The sequence below is a fragment of the Zalophus californianus genome, chromosome 2, assembly GCF_009762305.2.
Source record: "Zalophus californianus isolate mZalCal1 chromosome 2, mZalCal1.pri.v2, whole genome shotgun sequence".
Lineage (NCBI taxonomy): Eukaryota > Metazoa > Chordata > Mammalia > Carnivora > Otariidae > Zalophus > Zalophus californianus.
Genome location: NC_045596.1, coordinates 167,588,709 through 167,610,622, shown reverse-complemented (window position 1 = coordinate 167,610,622; position 21,914 = coordinate 167,588,709). Strand labels below are relative to the sequence as shown.

The 21,914-nt window shown below is 37.7% G+C and overlaps 1 protein-coding gene across 1 annotated transcript in view; it reads left to right on the top strand.

The window, feature by feature from the left end:
- The window catches only part of ADAM9 (ADAM metallopeptidase domain 9), a 148,153-nt gene that overhangs the window by 85,840 nt on the left and 40,399 nt on the right, over positions 1–21,914 (top strand). The window contains exons 14-16 of the mRNA XM_027600385.2: positions 5,440–5,635; positions 10,876–10,981; positions 18,386–18,569. Coding sequence (XP_027456186.1) covers positions 5,440–5,635; positions 10,876–10,981; positions 18,386–18,569 — 486 coding nt within the window. The remainder of the gene's footprint in view (positions 1–5,439; positions 5,636–10,875; positions 10,982–18,385; positions 18,570–21,914) is intronic.

Here is a 21,914-nt window from a genome sequence, read left to right as displayed (position 1 = left end):
TACCGTATCTGGTACCTTCCTTCCTTCAGAAGACCATTGAATTCCTAGAAATTTGCAATGAGTGTCTGGGCCTGATATTTTCTCATCATTAATAGTCCATCTCTGTTCCCTTAAATGCTGTATTAACTTTTCCTTTTCTTGTCTTAATTGCTCCTTATCTTTTTTTGTTGTTATTATGTCATCAGTATAGGATATTACTACTAGAGATTTGTACAATGATTGATCCATAGGAGTGGACAGTATAGTATGTGCTATTACTGGGCTATTTAAATATCCTTGGGGCAGCCTTACAAATTGATATTGTTCGCCTTCGCATGAGAATATGCTATATTCCTGGCTTTTTCCTGTAATAGGTTTTGCAAAAAACATGTCTGACATATCTATAGTCACATAATATTTTCCCTGATAACTAGTTATCTTATTTATTACTTCTTCTGTGTCAGGTCATGCTCCCATTGATTTTGGTGATACTTCATTTCGGTTTCTATAATCTATAGTCTATATAACCTATATTGTCCACTAGGTTTTAACACTGGCCATATGGGACTATTAAAACTGGGTGACATTCCTGGAATAATTATACCCTCTTTTAATAATTCCATTATTTTTTCTCTTATTTCCTTATGTCCCCCTTTTAATGGGTATTGTTTAGTAAATGATTCCCTATGGGGTCTTGGGAGTTCTATTGGATCTATCTTTACTAAGATATGTGCTAATCATATATTCTTATTTTTTTTCTTTTTAATGGCATCCATTCCTCATATAATTTTAGAATTAAATTCATTCCTATAATATTTCCTAGCCGCAGGGCACTCACAAAAGTATGTCTTATAGGTTCTCTTCATACATTAACACTTCTGTTTCTATGGGTATTCCCTGGATTATTTTTCCTCCTAGTCCTTCAGTGTTTATAGTTTTTCCTTTAATAGATCTTTCTCTCTTTAATAATGATATTTGGGATCCTGTATCTACTAAAGATGTGTTATTATTTCCTTTCCTATCTTTAATGCTAATTGCATATATGGCCTATTATCCCTGGATTTGGTGGTCTGCCGGTCCATCCCGGGGTCCTCTAGTTTTTTGTAAAGAAAGTTTTAGTAAATCTTCCTTGTTCCCTTTGCTGGTATTCTTGCTCCTCTCTTAATGGTTTGAATGAAACGTTTCTTTTTTCTCCTCTTCTGTCTTGATTTTTGTATCCATTTCTATTATTTTTCTCATTTCTTTGCTCTCTGTTTCTGTACTGATTTCTGTTCCATGTGACTTCTTGTTGATGTTTTCTTTGATTTCTTTCTGAATATCCTTGATTATATTCTCTATTCCCTCTTTTTTGATAGTCCTATATCTGTCAAATGGTCTGTTTGTTCTTTTTCCAGATACCTGCACAGTGGCATTAAATGTAAACCTTCTGGTGTGGTCTGTCTCTCTCAGTGGATGATTGTATGTATGTTCGTTTGTGTGAGTAGGGCATGCAGGTGCCCATGAGGGCTTAGATATGTCCTCAGCATGTGATTGCTATGTTTCCGGAACTATAAATGTTATCTTATGTGTGCCTGATAATTCAGGTGATAATCTGAGTGTATTTATTACATCTTGTATGGTGTGGCATCCTGCCAGGGCATTCATAAATGAAATCGTTAAGTTTTCTGGGGCTCCTAACAGTGGTGCTCTTTTAATCTCATTAGTGGCAGGCACCTCAAAGGGTGTGGTGAATCTTCTCTGAGGGTCATATATCATTGCCAGAATAGCCAATTTCTGGCAATGTAATTGAGCCTGCTCTAAGTCAGTCCAGTTTCATTTATCTCCAGATTTAGTGGGATCTAGATAAGTTTACCCTTCTCCATGCCAAAGCAATCCAATCCCAGAGGGATAGAATTTTGGTGGTTTATTTCGCCTTCATTTCCTTGGTTTAAAGAGGGGTTTTCAGCTAAAGAAGATATCTGATGCATCTCCGTGCCTGATAATGCTATTGTATTTGCCCCATTATCCCATACATGAAGCAACCAGTCTACATCAGATACATGTTTTTGACAAAAATCTGTTCTAATCTTCTGAAGTTCAGCACGAGTGTATTCTTTGTCCTCTGCTGCTTCCACAGGTTTTCCTTATCCATTACTGTAATCTAATACTTTCTTCCTGGTAACTATATGTCTGCTATGATAATCCATCCTCCCCCCCCCCCCCCAGGGGTTATCATAGTCTCCTGGATCCTTGGGATGGGGGTTCTGGGGTCCCAAGGGTTTATCGTTCTTTAAATTTAAATTATGCATTAATTTGGCCTTCCTTATTACTTTATTAGCTAGCTCTTTGCCCTTTGTCCTGGTCTAACTGCAAGATGATTTTCATAGGTAAGATGGGAAACCCTTCAGTGGGCACCCAGGACACTAAAGGCTTTACATTTTTAGAATCCTTCAGATCCATGATTATATCTCCTGGGGTCCTGGTTGTGAGCTTCTTTCTAACTTCTAACTCCGTGGGGTACCGTGGGTCTTCTACACAAAGTATGGTGTCAGGCCTCTAGGCCCTTTTCACCATCCCTTTTAGGCATTTACCTAGTGCACACACCTTTCTTTTTTTTTTTTTTAAGATTTTATTTATTTATTCATGAGAGACAGAGGGAGAGAGAGAGACGCAGAGGGAGAAGCAGGCTCCCAAGGAGCAGGGAGCCCGATGCGGGACTCGATCCCAGGACTCTGGGATCATGACCTGAGCCGAAGGCAGACGCTTAACCATCTGAGCCACCCAGGCGCCCTGCACACATCTTTCTTAATTTTTGGTAACCTAGCAGTTGCTGTATATAATTTCTTAACTACGTAGAATTCTATTTCCCACTTATACCCTATGATATTTATACAGATTTTTCTACAATTTTTGTTCATGTCTTTCTGCCAAGTTACAGATTAATTTGGCCAGTAGTGGCATGTATCTTTGCAGTGTCTCCAAACAGTTTAATTTTTCTTAGCCCTCCAAGTGCCTTTCTGAGGCAATCTCCCTTGGTCTCAGCTTTGGCTAGTTCCATCTCATGCCCGGCATGCAAAGGGGTAGGCCCTGGACCAGCTTCTGCTGCTGACTGCTCCCTGCATAGAGCCAGTTTCGCTTTCACCTGCCTGTGATGCCTTAGGATTTCACTCTCAATGAGATGCCTGGAAAATCTATATTCACGTAAATTTATTCCCCAATTTATTATTTTTAGTTTGGCTATAGTCAATTCAAGCAAGACTTTAGGAGTCTTTTCTGATTAAGTTTTCTAACACATGATGAGTCAATGACATGGATCCTGCCGACTACACAAGTTGTGTCTTTCCACAATGTCAGCTTTATTCAGTCCTAAAGCAAAGTTAAATCACAGTTAGAAAGCAAGTTCAGGATGCCAAACTCAGTTCACCATGTGATTAAACTTGGCTTCTTACACAGCACCCAGAGCAGGAGAGAAGACAAGCCACACAACGAACAAGGTAACAGAAGGTACAGGAAGTGAACGAACCAAACTGAGTCAGTCTGTGGGCGTGTGGTTGAGCTAAGGCCTCGGTCTGGTCCGGGTCAGCTCTCCGCCCTGGGCTTCTGATGTTATAGTGGTGAAGGCTCCCGGTTCTGTTCAGAGATCACGGAGATCAGTGGGGCAAGAGCCTTCCGTGGCAGTTGCCTTTTTTAGGTGGTCAGACAGAGGGGTCAGGTCTGAAGAGTCTGACAGTTTTCTGCCAAAATCCTTCCCTTTTTAAAGGGATTTAATCGGTTTTGGGTCTCTGCAGACCTCTTCTGGGTTCTGCCCGTGATCAGTTCTGGGGTGTCGGCTGCCATGGGTCTGGGCGGTATCTCCTAGCTGCAGGACCTGAACTGCTCACGTCATTGCTTGACACAGGCTCCTGCTTGACTTGACAGACTCCATTTTGTTCTCTACAGTAAGGAATTCCTCCCTATTTGGAAAAAAGTAGAAAAAGGAAAAACATGCATATATTAAAATTTGTATTCTTTTATCTGTAAGAGAGCACTATTTTTCTTACATGATTTTATGAAAAATTTTATGCCACTTGTTTGCAATTTTGAATTACATTCTTTTATAACAAGTGGTCTCGTGAGACTGTTTTTCTAAGGAGAAACTTTTTTTTTTTCTGATTTTAAGAGTTATCTGGGGCACCTGGGTGGCTTAGTCAGTTGGGTGTCTGACTCTTGATCTCAGCTCGGGTCTTGATCTTAGGGTCATGAGTTCAAGCCCTGTATTGGGCTCCACGCTGGGTGTGGAGTCTACTTAAAAAAAAAAAAAGTAACCTGTGTTTTTTATACATAATTTAACAATACCAAAGTATAGACAGTACACAGTGAAAGACGCCCTATCATTTTACCCTTCTCAGGGAGCCATTGTTGATAATTTGTTAACTTTATGTACTCTTTCCTATACAAATGTGAATGCATGTGTATATGTGTGGTGTATAAGTGTGTGAACACAGGGGCGCCTGGGTGGCTCAGTCGTTCAGCGTCTGCCTTCGGCTCAGGTCGTGGTCCCAGGGTCCTGGGATCGAGCCCCACATTAGGCTCCCTGCCCCACGGGAAGCCTGCTTCTCCCTCTCCCACTCCCCCTGCTTGTGTTCCCTTCTCTCGCTATGTCTCTCTCTGTCAAATGAATAAATAAAATCTTAAAAAAAAAAAGTGTGTGAACACAGATACACTTATTTTTACTACCTGCTTTTTTCAATAAGATACCATAGACTTTATTCATATACTTCTACATGGTTAAATAGTACTGTTTTGTGTGGCTCTACCATAATCTCTTTGTTGAGTCCACTAATGATGGCCATTTAGGTTGCTTCTAATTTTTGTTTGTAAGTGGAATTGTTGGGACAGAGTATGCATGTTAAAAATTTCGACACACATTTTATATACCTTCCAAAAATGTGCCAGTCTATACTTCTACCAGCAGTGTAATCAATGCTTGCTTTGCCAACATTGGTTGCTAGCAAGTGTTATAATCCTAGTTAGTCTGGTAGGCGTAAAGTGCCTTTTTTTTTCCCTAAGGTTTTATTTATTTATTTGAGAGAGAGAGCGAGCATGAGCAGGTGTGGGGGAGAGGGGCAGAGGGAGAAGGAGAAGCTGACTCCCCCCTGAGCAGGGAGCCCAATGTGGAACTCGATCCCAGAACCCTGGGATCATGACCTGAGCCGACGGCAGATGCTTAACTGACTGAGCCACCTGGGTGCCCCAGGTGTAAAGTGCTTTTAAAGTTTTAATTTACGTTTCTTTTGGTTATGAGGTTATATTTTTTCATTTTTCGTATTTCATGACTTTTATTAGTTGCCTGTTATCAGACTTTGTTCATATTTCTATTGGTTATCTAATCTTTTGTTGTTGTTAGAACTTTTTATAGATAGAAATACTGTGGCTTCAAATTTGATTAGTTTGTGGAGATTGTCCTGATATTCCTGTTTAATTTGAATTTTATTACCCTAGTTCCTTCCAGGAGGTACTTTATGCCGAGGAAAAACCAATGAATGTGATGTTCCAGAATATTGCAATGGTTCTTCTCAGTTCTGTCAACCAGATGTTTTTATTCAGAATGGATATCCTTGCCAGAATAACAAAGCCTATTGTTACAATGGCATGTGCCAGTATTATGATGCTCAGTGTCAAGTCATCTTTGGCTCAAGTAAGACATTTTAATTATAATTGATTGCTTTGATTTGATTTGATTTTGTGCTTTAGTTTTTTTAAAAATGGAAAGAAAACATTATGATAAAATTTAAATTCTCCTGTTTTCTCTTTCGTCATATCTCCCTCCTTCCTTCTCCACGAGCAGTCCTGTTCATGAATTTGATCTGTGCAAATTCAATTGATGATTTTTGCTTTTACTCCCTCTCTTTTTATCACCTTTCTATTCTATATATATAAACAAAATAAATACATATTTACTTAGTATCATGTTCTAGTTTTAATAATTTCATATGAATAGTATGGGTATATACATACGGATCTGCTATTTTCATTGCTCAGTCAAAACATTTTTGATACATTTGATTACAATATCAATATAGTATGATACATTTAGATCTTAGTATATTAGAGTATTTTATTATGTAAATGGAATCCATTCTCATACTGATGGATATTTAGGATGTTTAAAAGTTTTTCCTGTTTTCTCTATTTAAAGTTTTCATTTTTATCAAAGTTATACATACATATAAAGAGCCAGATTTTTTTATAAGGTTTTATGAAAAAGTGTGCTTCCACCTAATATCCCCATTCTTTGGGGCAAGCACTTTTCACTTTTTCTAGCTGATTATTCTGTTACTTGCTTCAGGTCTTTAGATAATCTCATGGAAATGCCATTTTTTGATTTTTCCATTCTAGGTATTAACCATTAATTTCTCACCATGGAAGATGAGAATTTACAATTCTTTTCTTTCAACCCTTGTCAACTCCCATGATATTCAGGGTCTTTTTCCATTCTTCATTCTCTTAATATGGATAAATTGTTATGATTTTAGTTAAAGCATGGTGGATTGTTGTGATACTGTGATTTATAATTAGAGAAATATGTTTGATCTTCGTCCAGTTCTTGGCATCAAGCTTCTAAAACCCTTGGAATTTCCTAAGTGATGAGAGCTATAAATGTGTCTTTTGTTATGTTAATAAAGTTGTTTGGAAAGCTCCTAGGTAAGCCAAGGGTGGGGGCTGGTTGCTCAGGGAACCAACCAGTGTGATTAGAGGGTTGGAACTTTCAGTTCCCCCACCTCCAGGGAGGGGAGAGGGGCTAGAGATTGAGTTAATCACGAATTTCCTATGGTTTAATCAACCATACCTGTGCAGTGATGCCTCCATAACAACCCAGAAGGATAGGTTTCTGAGAGCTTCCGGCTTGGTGAACAAGGGGATATTCTGGGAAAGTGTTGTACTTGGAGAGGGTATGGAAGTTTCAGGCCCCTTTCCTCATACCTTCCCCAGTGCATCTCTTCCATCTGGCTGTTCCTGAGTTATATCCTTTTACAAAAATCAGTAATCTAATAAGTAAAAATGTTTCTTTGAGTTCTTTGAGCTGCTCTAGCAAATTAATTGAACCCAGGAAGGGGGTTGTGGGAACCTCGGATCCACATATAATTACAAATACATTTGTAACAAAAAGGAAGAAATATTCATGACAATTAAAGTCCTAGTTTCTGTAACCGGTCATGTGGTCATAGCTGGTAGTTTTAACAACTTTTTTCATTATCCATTCCATATAACCTTTGACTTCAGCAGACACCTCAGTTGGTCCTGGTTTTTAATGTGTAGAGTGACCCAAACCTTCATTCTTGAAGGCTCTGGGCTGTCCAGCCTGGATTGGGTTGCTGTAGTTTTCCATTGGCCTTAATCACAGGGCACAGTAATACTAAGAGTCACCCTACAGGATCTCCTGTATGCCACACATATTCTTCCTTGCCTCCATGTGCAGTAGCAGTCCAGTGCTACTCTGGCACAGGGCAGTTTCGGTCCATTTTCCCCGTTGGTGGTCAAGTTCAGTCACCGCAGCCATCACAGTAACTCCCTTCTTTGCTTGTTCATTCAGAGGCAGGAGAAGTGTAAAATGGCTGGGTGTAAGTCTTAACTTCTAGCTCAGTAGAATCATTGTTGTGTCTCCTGATGGAAGCATTCCTCTTGGAACTAAGACCTCTAGGCTAGCAGGAGCACAAGGTGGTAGGAACAGGAAGCAAAAATTTTGCTAGAGGGTCACTAGGAGAAATAGTGGTGCCACTTTCACTTCTACCTCATGATTCCTGGACCAGCGGGGCCTGATGTAACAACTTATCCTTCACTTTTGAAGGGAAATCTAGATATGTCCCATGCCACCGGTCCCTAGAAATTTCACTGAGGCAGAACACTCCAGATTTTTCATCAGATTTGCTTTCCACCTCTGACATGCAACTGTCTTACCAATTAGGCTACAGTATTGCTACTTCGTGCACACTAGGTTCAGTCAGAATAATGTCATCAGTGGAATGGGCCAAAGTGATATCTTGTGGAAGGAAAAGTTGATCAAGGTCCCCACAAACTAAATGATGAGGTAGGGCTGGAGAGTTGCTGTACCCCTGAGAGGGGACCGTGAAGGTGTATTGCTGGCCTTGCCAGCTGAAAGCACACTGCTTCGGGTGGTCCTTATTGGTCAGGGTGGAGAGAACAGTATCTGCCAGTTCGGCAGCTGCGTACCGGATGCCAGGATTTACGTGAATTTGCTCAAGCAGTAGAACCACAGTAGCTACAGCAGCAGTTACACTCCCCAGCTGCTTAAGCTTCTGATAATCCACTGTTGTTCTCCAAGATCTGTCTTCTACATAGGCCAGATAGCTTAGTCGAACTGGATTCTCTCTCCGGTCCTTATCGGTAGTATTGACTTTGCAGTGCCTTCTGGATTGTGGTATTTATTCCTTTTGGTTTACCATTTTCCTAGGTAGTGGCCGTTCTAGTGGCTTCCAGTCAGCCTTTCCTGCCATAATCGCCCTGACTCCACAGGTCAGGGAGCCAGTGTCGGGATTCTGCTTGTTGCTGATTATGTGTGTTCTAGTCATGCATTCTGGAACTGGGGAAATAAGCACAGGATGTGTTTGGGATCCCCTGGGCTCCCTGTGAGTGAGGAGAACCTGAGCCGAAGCTCCACTGACCAGCTGACCTCCATAGCTCGGTACTTTGACTGGTAGGCCACCGTGATGTTTTGGGTCTCCTGGATTCAGTGTCCGTTCAGAGCCAGTGTCCAGTAGTTCCTGAGAGGTCTGATGATTTTCCTTTTGCACAATGCCCAGTTACCCTGGTAAATGACCTTAGGTCCTGTTGGGGAAGGATGGGAGAAAGATTAAGAGTATACCTTTTTTGGCAGTGTATCAGGGTTCTACCTGAAGGGGACCCGTCCTCCCCTTCATGTAAGGGGTTCTGAGTCTGTAATAAGGCTCAAGTTTGGGAATTGATTGAGGGCCCATGACACTGTTCTGTTCATTTAACCTAGAACTTTTCTGCTTATGCAGATGTAGTAAAAATTTACTGGTAGGCTTCCTCTCTTTTTATTTCTAGGAGCACCATGATCAGCTAACCAATGCCTTAGGTCTGTGCAAGTCAGACTTTTCTGATTGCTTCTTTGACTTTGCTGTTCATTATGCAAAACGGATATCAAGTAGCTGTAACACAGTAGTTCTGGTGAAAAGCCATGGGGAGTATACACTGAGGCATGGCAGTACCTTTCGTCAGCTTGATTTTGATTACACACTGATGCTAGCTGTATTTCTGCAGTGGTGGTCTTTATTGTATTGCATCTTGTGTTTCCTTCCTTGAGTTCAAGTGACTGAGGTTCTCAAGGAAAAGGTTGCTTTCAGCATAATGAGGCAGATTGCTTTGTTTGATAATTGGCATTGATGGGTTTATGCCCAAACCATCCTGGGATCTTGTTTTCCCATTCTTCTGTTTCTGTCTTGAGTCAGTAGGAACAGCGACAACGACACGTTAAAGTGAATAGAATGCATGAGCACTAGATGTTTGTTGAGGCTTGTCATTAAGAAAATAGAGAGTTACTAACGGGAGCTTTTCTGTTTCTCTCCAGAGAGGTACTGGTAAACTATATCCATTGCTAATCAGGGTGTGAGACACTCAGTAGGGGATTAATACATATTTAATAAAGAAAGGAAGGAAAAGAGGAAGGGAGGGAGAAAAAGGAAAGGAAAGAAGACTCAAATCTTCTATTTTTATTTTTGTTTTTCTCAGTTAAGAAGATCAGTCATGTGTACTGTGCTAGATTTCTCAGAAACTAGAGATGTTGACTTTGACCAGACTTCTAGTTTCTGTATCTCGTTCTGTTATACCCCTTATCTTATGGTGGGTGGGTCAGAAAGAGGACTAACAATTAAATGGGATGTATTTGTGTTAGTCAGGTCATGGGATAGAATAGTAGAGATCTGTCAACTCCAGATCCATTTTGCAAAAATAGGCAGCTTATCGCAGACTAAAAAATAATTACAGATACATTTTAATGAGGTAAATACTGTTATTTAGCAGTGATATCATCTTCATAGAGGCCTGCGGAAAAGTCTAGGACTAAGGGAACTAGAGTTATTTTTCTTTTTGGAGATTATGTGGAATTTGTAGAGCTCCTTCTGTTCTGTGGAAGGGCCCTGCTAGGGATGCTGCCACGTGCTGTTTGCCCTGTGCCAGTGGTCCTCTGCCTCTTTCTTGTTCCAGCTTCTTTCCCCCCACAGCCATTTTCTTTTAAACAAAACAACATAGCAGTAGTTGTGTAAGATAGGCGAGTGAATTCCTTTACTCAATAGAAAGTACTGGCATTTTGGCTGAAAAATATTTTCAAGGAAAATTTTTTAGGAATGTGTAATTGGCGGGAGAATTGAACATGAAGTGATAATACACATATAAGATACAAGAAAGCAAGAACGGATTGCTACTTTGTCAGCTGTCATGGCTGTTTGCCACTCCGTCTTGTGAGTGGGGGCATCAAAATTCAGCATCTATATGTGGTAAATACAAAAACCAATAATAATAGGTGGCAGTGCTTTCACCAGCCCTTCCCAGCCTGATCCAACGATGCAGCAGGTACGTGTTTGAGAGCCGTGAGAACGGATATGCGGAGAACACCACCAGACTGTGTGTGTCTTTTCATTTATTTATGATTTCATCTTTTTTAATGGCATTTCTTTTAACGACTTTTCTTTGAGCCCATGCTAACTTTTAAATACAATTTAAGCTTTATTTTTACATTTTGTTGTTAAGTATAAAAGTGGAACAAAAATGTTTTACCTGTGAGGCTTGAAACTTCCTAGAAGGTGTTGAGGCAGTTCATCCTGGTGTATGGGTTGTCATAGGGAATACTTTTATTTCTGAATTAAATTTGCCATACTTTTTTTTTTTTTAATGTTACAGAAGCCAAGGCTGCCCCAAGAGATTGTTTCATTGATGTGAATTCTAAAGGTGACAGATTTGGCAATTGTGGTTTCTCTGGCAATGAATACAAGAAGTGTGCCACTGGGTAAGTGGAGGCAAGGTTGTGAAGGAACATGAAAGATCGTAAGACCAGTAGTCTCTAGTATCTTTTATAACTCCTTGCACCTGCTTGCTTTCTCCCCCTTAAATACTGAACTTTTCAAACTTAAACTTTTATAACAGAAGGCTTCAGAGACACTCTGAAAAGAACTAGTAAAATAATTTATTCCTTTTGATGTTAACTGTCTAAAATATAATAGATTTTAGAATCTTTGTTTTTCCTTATTCTACAATAAGAACCTCAAATAAACACTCTTCCTCTTCTTTTTTCATTAAAAGATTATGCTGGTAAATGTGGAGGTAAAGGTACCTGCAATCTTCATTCTGGATGTTGTTATGTTCTTCTTGCTGTACATAATTTTAAAGTGACAGATTAAAACCTTGTTTCTATAACATTTGTTTTTGGTAAAAATTAATAATTATTTAAAAATTATAAATGAGAAAAAGTCATCCATAATCTCAATGGGTATATCTTTACTAATTTCAATGTATTTCTTCTCCTTTTTTTGTCTCTGTGCACTATACAGACACACACTGATATTTTGTATAATTGGAATTAATCTGAAATACTGTGCATCTTTTTGGCCTGCTCTACCTCCTACTTTGCCAGTTAGTCTGAGCAACTGTAGTGAAACAATGTTTGCCAAGAAGAAATAACAATAGTGATCTCCGTGTTGTACAATCCCACTGACATTTTTAGGTCTTCATGCTACTTGACCTTTCAGTAGCGTTCAACTATGTTGACCATTTTGTCCTTGAAGAAACCTCTTTCCTTGGCTTCTGTGTGGCAATTTCTTCTAGTATTCTTTTCTGTTTCCAGTTGCTCTTTGAATGTGTTTATTTGTAGGCTCCTCTTTCTCTACTCAGCCATTAAATGGCGTGAGACACCAGCTATGCTGGCCTGCGTGTGGTCTTCTGCCACAGGGCCTCCGTGTGGACTGTTCCTTCTGGCTGGCATGTTCTCTGCTCCTCCAGATCTTAGTTTCAAAGACTTCCTCAACTTTCTTAACAGAACCAGATGCCCTCTTATAGGTGTTCTTATGGCTGTGTACTTTCTCCCCCTTAATATTAGCCAATTTATTTTGTTCTAATTCTTTAACAATTAGTTATTGATATACGGTGTATTTCACAGGATATTCAGAATTTACCTTTCCTGATATATAAAACAGAGTAGGTGGAGGGAAAATGAAAAAAACAAGAAAGTATTTCAAAAGGGGATATGAACATGACTTTTGATATCTATCTTGTATAGTTTTAAAAAATAGTTGTAGATATAAGTTCTTTTGCATTTATATAGCACTTTTTTGGGGGAAGTCAAATTATTATTTTTTTAAAATGTTGATTTATTTATTTTTTTAAAGATTTTATTTATTTATTTGAGAGAGAGAATGAGAGAGAGAGCACATGAGAGAGGGGAGGGTCAGAGGGAGAAGCAGACTCCCTGCCAAGCAGGGAACCCGCTGCGGGACTCAATCCCGGGACTCTAGGATCATGACCTGAGCTGAAGGCAGTCGCTTAACCAACTGAGCCACCCAGGTGCCCAGTCAAATTATTATTCTTAATAAATTTTTAGTATATTTAACTTTCATGGGAAGGTTTTATGTCCAAACCACTGCCCTGGTAAGAGCAATCATTTAAAAATGATATTATCGGGGCGAGTGGGTGGCTCAGTTGGTTAAGTAACTGCCTTGGGATCAGGTCATGATCCCGGGGTCTGGGATCGAGTCCCACATCGGGCTCCCCCTGCTCTGCGGGGAGCCTGCTTCTCCCTCTGCCTCTGCCTGCCACTCCCCCCTGCTTGTGCTCTCTCTTTCTCTCTCTGTCAAATAAATGGAATCTTTAAAAAAAAAAAATAAGGGGCACCTGGGTGGCTCAGTCGTTAAGCGTCTGCCTTCAGCTCAGGTCGTGATCCTGGGGTCCTGGGATCGAGCCCCGCATTGGGCTCCTTGCTCAGCGGGAAGCCTGCTTCTCCCTCTCCCACTCCCCGTGCTTGTGTTCCCTCTCTCGCTGTGTCTCTCTCTGTCAAATAAATAAATAAAATCTTTAAAAAAAAATAAATAAAATTAAAAAAATTAAAAAATAAAAATGATATTATCTTAGAATAAGAGAGATTTTAAGGGATAATTTTCCATGTAAAAAGAAGATTGAATACAAAACCAGTTCTAAGCATAGAATTTTCATGATTCTTTTATAGTATTTAGGTAAGACCCAGGAGGGCTCTGTTCTGCCCTTTGGGGAGACTGGAGTGATCTTGGTTAACATAATTTGTCTAAATTAAAATGAGAAAAGTAGGAACATCAATGTTGAAGGAAGGATGAACTGGTTAAAAAATTCTATACTGCTTTTTCATTGAATTTGGTATGTTGTATCTTCTTTATCATTCAGTTCATAATATTTTTAAATTTATATTGTGGTTTCTCCTGTGACTCTTGGTTTATTGAAAGTATATTGCTTAATTTCCAGATATTTGAGAGTATTCGGGTTATCTGGTTGTTTTTGGTTTCTAGTTTAATTCCATTGAGAACATACTCTGTATGACTTTAATTCTTTGCAGTTTCTTGAGATGTGAATCATTACCTAGCAAATAGCCAGTTTTGGTGAATGTCTATGTACAAGTGAAAAAAAAAGTGTATTCTATAGTTATTAGATTACATTATTCTGTAAGTGTCAAATTAAGTCTTACTCAAATTTCCTATATCTTTGGGTTGTATGTGTGTGTTTTATGTTTGTCCTTAAATTTCTGAAAGAAGTATGTTAAAATCTTCAGCTATAATTATAAAGTTGTCTATTTTTCTTTTTAGTTCTATGAATTTTTTTGCTGTATAGCTTTTGAATTTGTGTTATTAAGTGCTTATGTTACTTCGTGCATCCACATTTAGGATGATTATGTCTCCCAGATGAATTGACCCTTTTATTATTCCCAGATTTTCTTCTTTATCTTTGGAATATTCCTTTGTAGCATTTTTCACAGTTTCATTGTTTATATGACTGTTTGGTGGTCACCCTTCATCGGTCAACTGTGAAGTTTAGTGACATGTTTTATCTTTTGTGTTTAGCATAATATTTGGCATATAGAAGTACCTATTAAATATTTGTTGAATGAATGCAGGAACGGGTGATACAGCTAATGGGTGGAGAATTAGTGTAACTGATTGAATGAACTGAGCTAAAACCTTGGGATAAGTGGATTAATGCAGACTTGGAGAGAGCTTGCTAAGACATATCTGATCATTGTCTTTAGCCTGGTTCTGTTCCCATGTTTTTATGAGTAACTTAATGAAATGATAGAAACTACACTTAGGAAACTTATGAATTACTGGGTAGCTGATTTGAAAAACACTTTATAATAGTAGTATAGTATTAATATAGTCATTAGGAATACACATCTGAAGTCAGGCTCTGGGTTTGAATACTGCTTCAGCCACTTCACATCTCTGAGACGTTGGACGAGTTGCCTCACTTTTCTCTTTTTTCCCCTCTGTGCTTCATTTTTCTGTAAAATGGGGATAATAATGGTACCTATTTCCAGTTGTTGCTTTGAAGACTGTACGTGTTGATGGATGTTAGGACTAAGAAGAGTGCCTGGTTCATTGTAGAACTCATCATTATCATTGTTGTCATCTTTGCTATCATTATAATCATCCTCATCACAGAAAATGTATAAAATCTAGAAAAATCTAAAGAAAGTGATATTTATGGTCCTGCCACCCAGAGATACTTCCTTAAATTTTTGTTATATTTCCTTCTTATGTATTCATAAACATTTGTGCATCATACATGTACGTACACACATGTGTACTCAGAGATCCACATAGTATGGTTTATACTATTTTATACATTCATGTACTTACTTTCCACTATATTAAGAGCGTTTATAGGATGTAACCAGCTTCTTTTAATCATTTCCTTATTTTAGAAATTCAAGGTTTCTAGTAAATTGCTATTTTAAATAGGGTTGTGATATATACAGCTTAAGTATTTGTTTATTTCTCTGCTTATTTTCTTAATAGATTTTTCTCAAAAGGTATGGATAAGTTTTAAGGCTCCTCATGGCTACTCCCAAATTGACCTTCAAAACATTTAATTGATTTATGTTTCCACTGTCCCCCCACCAATGCTGAGTGTTATCTTAAAAGATACAGTTGACCTTTGAACAACATGGGGGTTAGAGGTGCTGACTTCCCATGCAGTGAAAAATTCACTTATAACTTTCGGCTCCCCCAAAACTTAACTACTAATAGCCTACTATTGACAAGAAGCCTTACTGATAACAAAACAGTTGATTAACACATATTTTGTATGTTACGTGTATTATATACTCTGTTCTTACAATAAAGTAGGCTAGAGAAAAGAAAATGTTATTAAGAAAATCATAAGGAAGAGAAATATATTTATAGTCCTGCAAAAAATCCATGTGTTAAGTGGACCCATGCAGTTCAAACCTGTGTTGTTCTGGGGTTATCTGGACTTTTCCAATTTGTTATATCAAATAGATATTTCATTTTTATTTTAAATGAATTTGTAAATAATTATTTAAGCTTGTTGTTGTTCAAAACATGTTTAAAGGGATATAGAGAAAAATTCTGGCTTCTACTCTTACTGTTTTTCCCTGTTCCCACCAGAACAGGTGTGTGTTCTTTTAGCAAAAATTTTTGTGTCTTTCCAGAGTCTTTGTGCAAATGCCTAGTTTTATTCCCCATTGTCTTCCACCTCCCTGTCGTGCATACTGTAGACACTGTTGTGCAGATCATATTGTGTGAAAGAGCTGTTTTGTCTTTCAGTATATAAATGGTGTCATCTTTTTTTAAACTTTTTAAATGACAAATTTCAATTATACAGAGGAATAGAAGGAATAGTATGATGAAACCCATATATCCTAGATTGAAACATTGTTAATATTTTATCATATTTACTTTGTCTAGACTTTGCTGAACCATTTTTAAGTAAATTATAGGCATTATGATACTTCACTCCTAAATTCTTTAGTATTCATCTCCAACATATAAGGCCATTCACAATAGCAGTTTCATACCTATCAAAATTAACAATTTCCTAATCTCATGTAATACCTGGTCAATATTAAAGTTTCTCCAATTGTCCTTAAATTGTGTTTCATAGCTGTTTATTTCCACATCAGGATTCTATCAAGGATCACACATTGTATTCAGTTGTCATGTCACTTAAGTCACTTTTAATCTAAAATAGTCTTCTTCATTTATTTTTTTCTTTTCAGTGATAATGACCTAAGGAAATAACTGGGCCAGTGGTCTTTTAGAATAGCCCATGTTCTGGATTTGTTAGTTTCTTCTCAGTGTTGCTTAACTTGTGTGTCTATCCCCTGATTTCTCTATAAATCAGAAGTTAAATCTAAAGTCTTAATTAGATTCAGATAAAACATTTTAGGGAAGAATACTTCATAACTGGTACATTATGTCAAGGAGGTACATAATTCTAGGTTGTTCGTTTTATTAGTGATACTAGGTGGCAATGACTAGATCTTGCAACTGTAGAGTTAATGTTTTTCCCATTACAACTATCAGATAATATGTGGAGGAGTGATGATTTTATACCATATGAATAGCCAGTTTCCCACCAATGTTTCACCTTGAGGTTTTAGCATACATTGATGATCCTTGCCAGAAGCAATTATTATATTGAGGCTTGCAATAGAATTTTCCTTTATAATATAATAGTGAACATCTCTTAGCTTTGTTGGCTGCTTGCATTCCTTATTTTATGAATTGCCTTTTTTATATCTTTGCTAATTTTTTTCTGTGGAAGTGGTTTTTTTTTCTTATTGATTTGTAACAGCTTTTTATATATTGAGTATTTTCCTTTTACTTTTTAATATGTCACCAACACTACACGTGAAAGTCTAAGTATAGCAACATGAATTTTGGTAGGCTCCAACAGTTGTCAACTTAGGTCTGCTTTATGCTATGTTTTGTTTTAGAGGTTTTCATATCTAATTTCAACCAACTATGTGAGATAGACATTATTATTTATCTCTTGTTTTTCAGATGAAGGAACTGAAGCTCAGAAAGTGTAAGCACTTTATTCAAGTTAACTAGTGAATAAATGGTGACATAAGAATAAATGTGAAGTTGAGACAAAATTACTAACTCTTGAGTGCAGGATGGAGGGAAGAGGAGACTTAACAATATATGGAAAAAGTACATAGGGGTTGTAGCTAGTGATCAGTGCAAGGGCATCAGTAATGTAATGTAGTTACCATAAAAGCTACTGTAATCTTGGGCCTAATAGTAGTACAGTATCTAACATAAAGGAAATGTGAGCTCCATTTTATTCTTTGCTTCTCAGGCTATAACTGAAATTTCATGCCCTACTCTGAGTACTGTGCTTCAAGAGGCAGTGAGACAGACTGGAACATATTTAGAGGGGAACTTCGTTCCATGAGAAAGGATTGTAAGGTATTGCTCTGTTGAAGTAAGTGTTTAGGAACTACATAATAATTGGCTGCCATGTGGAAGAAGGAGAAGATGTTAGCTGTGTGATCTCATGTGGAAAGTCTGGGACCAATGAGGAAAAGTTATAAGGAGGTAGATTTTTAACTCAAGAAGTAAAATAGTTTTATGGTATCTAGAATGAAAATTTCAGGGAGTGGTGAGTTAAAGGATTAGGTGAGTTAAAGGAAAATAATATCCTATATCACTTGGCAGTGGTACCATAGAGGAGATTCAAGTGTAGGGTAGGTGCTTGGATCACAAGACAGCCAAGTAGAAAATTTCAATACAGCATCATAAGAGTTGATGTTAGTGGTATTTTGTGTGTTATGAATGGCCATAGGAAGGGCATTTAGCTAACACAGCCTTGGTGATAGGAATTATAGTCAGGCAAGCCTTCATAATGCTTGTTGTAATGCTGAATCAGTGAATTGAATTAGTGAATTAATGAATTGAGTCTTAAAGTAACTAAGAGTTAACCCAAGCCGAGAAGGGTGGAGTCTTTTCTTAGTTATTTTACAATACAGAATCTAATTTTCTCTTTACTGTAACTCTGTAAGAAGTCACAACTGAACTTTAGTATAGGCTTATTTTCTGTGTGAAAGCATTTATAAAATTATATTTATAAACAACTTTTTCCTTAGACTTTTTTGAGCCCTAGATAGATAGTAAAGAGAGATTAGGTATGGGGAAAGAAGGAGCATGAACACCACCTGGTACCCTACTAATCTCCATCTTAGCATCCACTTATCTCTGCCATATTTGAAGAGAACTGCTTTGATGTGTTTGCTTTCATATGCTTTCTCTGTTGAGATTCCCTTCAACCAAATATCCGTAAACTTTCCTTATGTATCCAAATATGTAATTTTCCTTTTGTATCTACACTGGGTGCATTTTATGTTTGCGTTATTCCTCTATCTTTATAGGAATGCATTGTGTGGAAAGCTTCAGTGTGAGAATGTACAGGACATGCCTGTATTTGGAATCGTTCCTGCTATTATTCAGACTCCCAGTAAAGGCACCAAATGTTGGGGTGTGGATTTCCAGCTAGGATCCGATGTTCCAGATCCTGGGATGGTGAATGAAGGCACAAGATGTGACAATGGAAAGGTAATCAAAGTGTTTTCTCTTTATGGAGTAAAATTTAAAAAATTAAAAGACCCTTATCCAAAGTAAGTAGTTGTTCTTTTCTGATTTATAAAAGACATCTATATTTATTATAGAGATTTTGGAAAATACAAAGCCACCAAGGACAAAATTAAGAATGATTGTTATTCTACTATCCAGATTTCACTGGCAGTCTTCTGTTATAATCCCTGGTCTATGTTGCAATATACTGTGCATATTTCTTTCCCTGATCAGTGTGCTCTAATTTATTAGCCAGTCTACTGTTATGGGGGCACTTAGGTGATTGCCAGGATTGTGTGGGTGTATATGCTTATGTGTCTCTGTACTAGAAATGTCATAGTGCACATTTACCCACGCTTCCTGCTACCCTCATCACTGCGGTTTGGATCAGATATGAGTCAAGAATTAGCCAGCTCCTGACTTACTACTAGTAGTTTCTATATGAGAAGATGAGCTAGGCCAAATTCCTTTTTGGGGGGAATATATATTAAGAAAGATAATTAAGAGTAGTGCAGAAACTGTAAGAATTCTTTTTTTTTTTTTTTAAAGATTTTATTTATTTATTTGAGAGAGAGAGAGAGCACATGAGGGGGGAGGGTCAGAGGGAGAGGCAGACTCCCCGCCGAGCAGGGAGCCCGATGCGGGACTCGATCCCGGGACTCCAGGATCATGACCTGAGCCGAAGGCAGTCGCTTAACCAACTGAGCCACCCAGGCGCCCTGAAACTGTAAGAATTCTTTAGCAATGCTGTGAATTAAGAGCAGGGCTAGAAGGATTATGGCAAGCTTCAGTCATACATAAGAGATATAGGGGAGCAGGAGTGTTGAGCAAGTTGAAGAAACCAACTTAGAGGAGAGTAGAGGAGGAGGAGGAGGGGGAGAGAACATAACGGACTAATGACATGGCACGTGAAAAAGACAGGTGGACCTGCAAGTTACCTCAATGTCTACAGAGTTTTCAGTACCAATTCTGTCCTTTCCTTCTTACAAAAAGACCCTGTTATTTTTTGCCTGTCTTTGCCACTATAAAAACTCAATTGCTGTAGTTACTGTAAACAGTGCCGAGGCAAATGGCTTTATAAATAAAACTTTCAGAATATTGTGATTGTTTTCTGAGGTTAAACTACTATAATGGGATATGCATGTCTTTTTTTTTTTTTTTAAGATTTATTTATTTATTTGAGAGAGAGACCATGAACGGTAGGGGCAGAGGGAGAGGAGAGGGAGGGAGAATCTCAAGCAGACTCCGCACTGAGTGTGGAGCCTGACAGGGGTGCCATCCCACAACCCTGAGCTCATGACCTGTGCTGAAATCCAGAGTCAGACGCTCGACCCACTGAACCACCCAGGAGCCCTGGGTGTGCATACTTTTAAGGTTTTAGATAGAGTTTCACCAGATTTCTCTTTAGAAAAGTATTTGATAGTTTTCCAACCAGTTTTCAGTGGTAAGTGTTTAAATTCTTCAGACCATAGTCAAGATTAGCTATCATTTTAAAGCTTTCATTGGTGGTTTCCTTTTTATTTTATCCTTTCTTATTAGTGATGTCAAATTTTTTTTTGTCTCTCTGTATTTATTCCTTCTTTTTTGATTTGCTGTGGTGATGTTCTTTGTCCACTTAAAAATTGGTCTGTTTTCTTATTGATTTGCATGACCAGATATTAAAAATATATTATAAAACTAATAAAAATTGGCACAAGACAGTACAAACACATGAGTAGTTAGGAATATCAGTAGGCATGAAGAGAAAAAAACAGAATGAAGCCCTAGAATATATACAAATTTAATAGGTAATTTAAATAAGATTTCAAATTAAAGGAGAGAGATTATAAATGAGGTTAAGGCAAATAATAAACCATTCTGAAGAAAATGACATTAGAACTCAGCACACAGTAATGATTCTGAATGAATAAATGATAAAAGGGGGAAAAAAAGAATGCCAGCCTCATACTGTATACACTCCACATTCCCCTAGATTAAAGGGGAATTAAATAAAAAACAAAATCTACTAGAAAATACCAGAGAATAATGATTTGATATTATACTGAGAAAGGTCTTATAAAATATTTAAGTAAAGTTAGAAACCGTAAAGGAAAGGAATAACAGATTTGAATATATAAAAATGCAAATATAGCAAAAAAATTACTAAAATCAAAAGAAAGAAGAGGCAAGAAATAAACCAGGCAAAAATATTACATATATTTATTATATTATATATTTATATATGTTATGTAAATAACATTTATTATATATGACATAAATTAATAAAAATGAAAAGTTGAAAGTGAAGAGATAGAAAAAGAATAAAAACCTGCTATGTTAACTATTATCACTATGTTGAATATTAGATACCCAGAACTTACTCATTTTATAACTGGAAGTTTGTACCATTGGACCAACGTCTCCTCATTTCTCCCACTCCCCAACCTCTGGAAACCACCATTCTACTCTGTTTCTGAGTATGACATTTTTTTTAAGATTCTACATGTAAGTGAGATTGTATGGTATTTCTTTGTTATACTTATTTTACTTAGAATAATGCCCTCAAGGTCTATGCATCTTGTTGCAAGTGGCAGGATGGTTGTTCAGAAGTGTGTTGTTTACTTTTCTTTCTTTCTTTAGTTATTTGTAAAGATTTTATTTATTCATTTGGTAGAGAGAGAGAGAGAGAGAACAAGCAGGTGGAGCAGCAGGGAGAGGGAGAGGGAGATGCAGGCTCCCCGCCAATCAGGGAACCCGATGTGGGGCTCGATCCCAGGACCCTGGGATCATGACCTGAGCCAAAGGCAGACGCTTAACTGACTGAACCAGCCAGGCGCCCCTGTTGTTTACTTTCTACATTTTTAGGAATTTTCCATTTTTCCTCTTGTCACTAATTTCTAGTTTCAAAGCATTGTGGTTGGAAAAGATACTAGGTATGGTTTCAGTCTTAAATTTGTTAAGTCTTGCTTTGTTGCCCAACATAAGTTGTATCCTGTAGAATGTTCTGTGTGTGCTTGTGAAGAGTTATGTATTCTGCTGCTGTTACATGGGCTGTTCTGTTTATGTTTGTTAGATCCATTTTGGTCTATAAAGTTCTGTAGGTCTGCTTTCCTTATTAAATTTCTGTATGTATGGTCTATCCAATGTTGAAAGTAGGGTATTGAAGTCCACTACTATTATTGTATTGTCTGTTTCTCCCTTCAGTTTTGTTATTATTTGCTTTAAATATTTAGGTGCTCCAGTGTAGGGTGTATAAATATCCAAAATTATTATATCCTTATGATGAATTGATTCCTTTATTCCCTTTTCATGACCTTCTTTGTCTCTTGCAACCAGTTTTGACTAAAA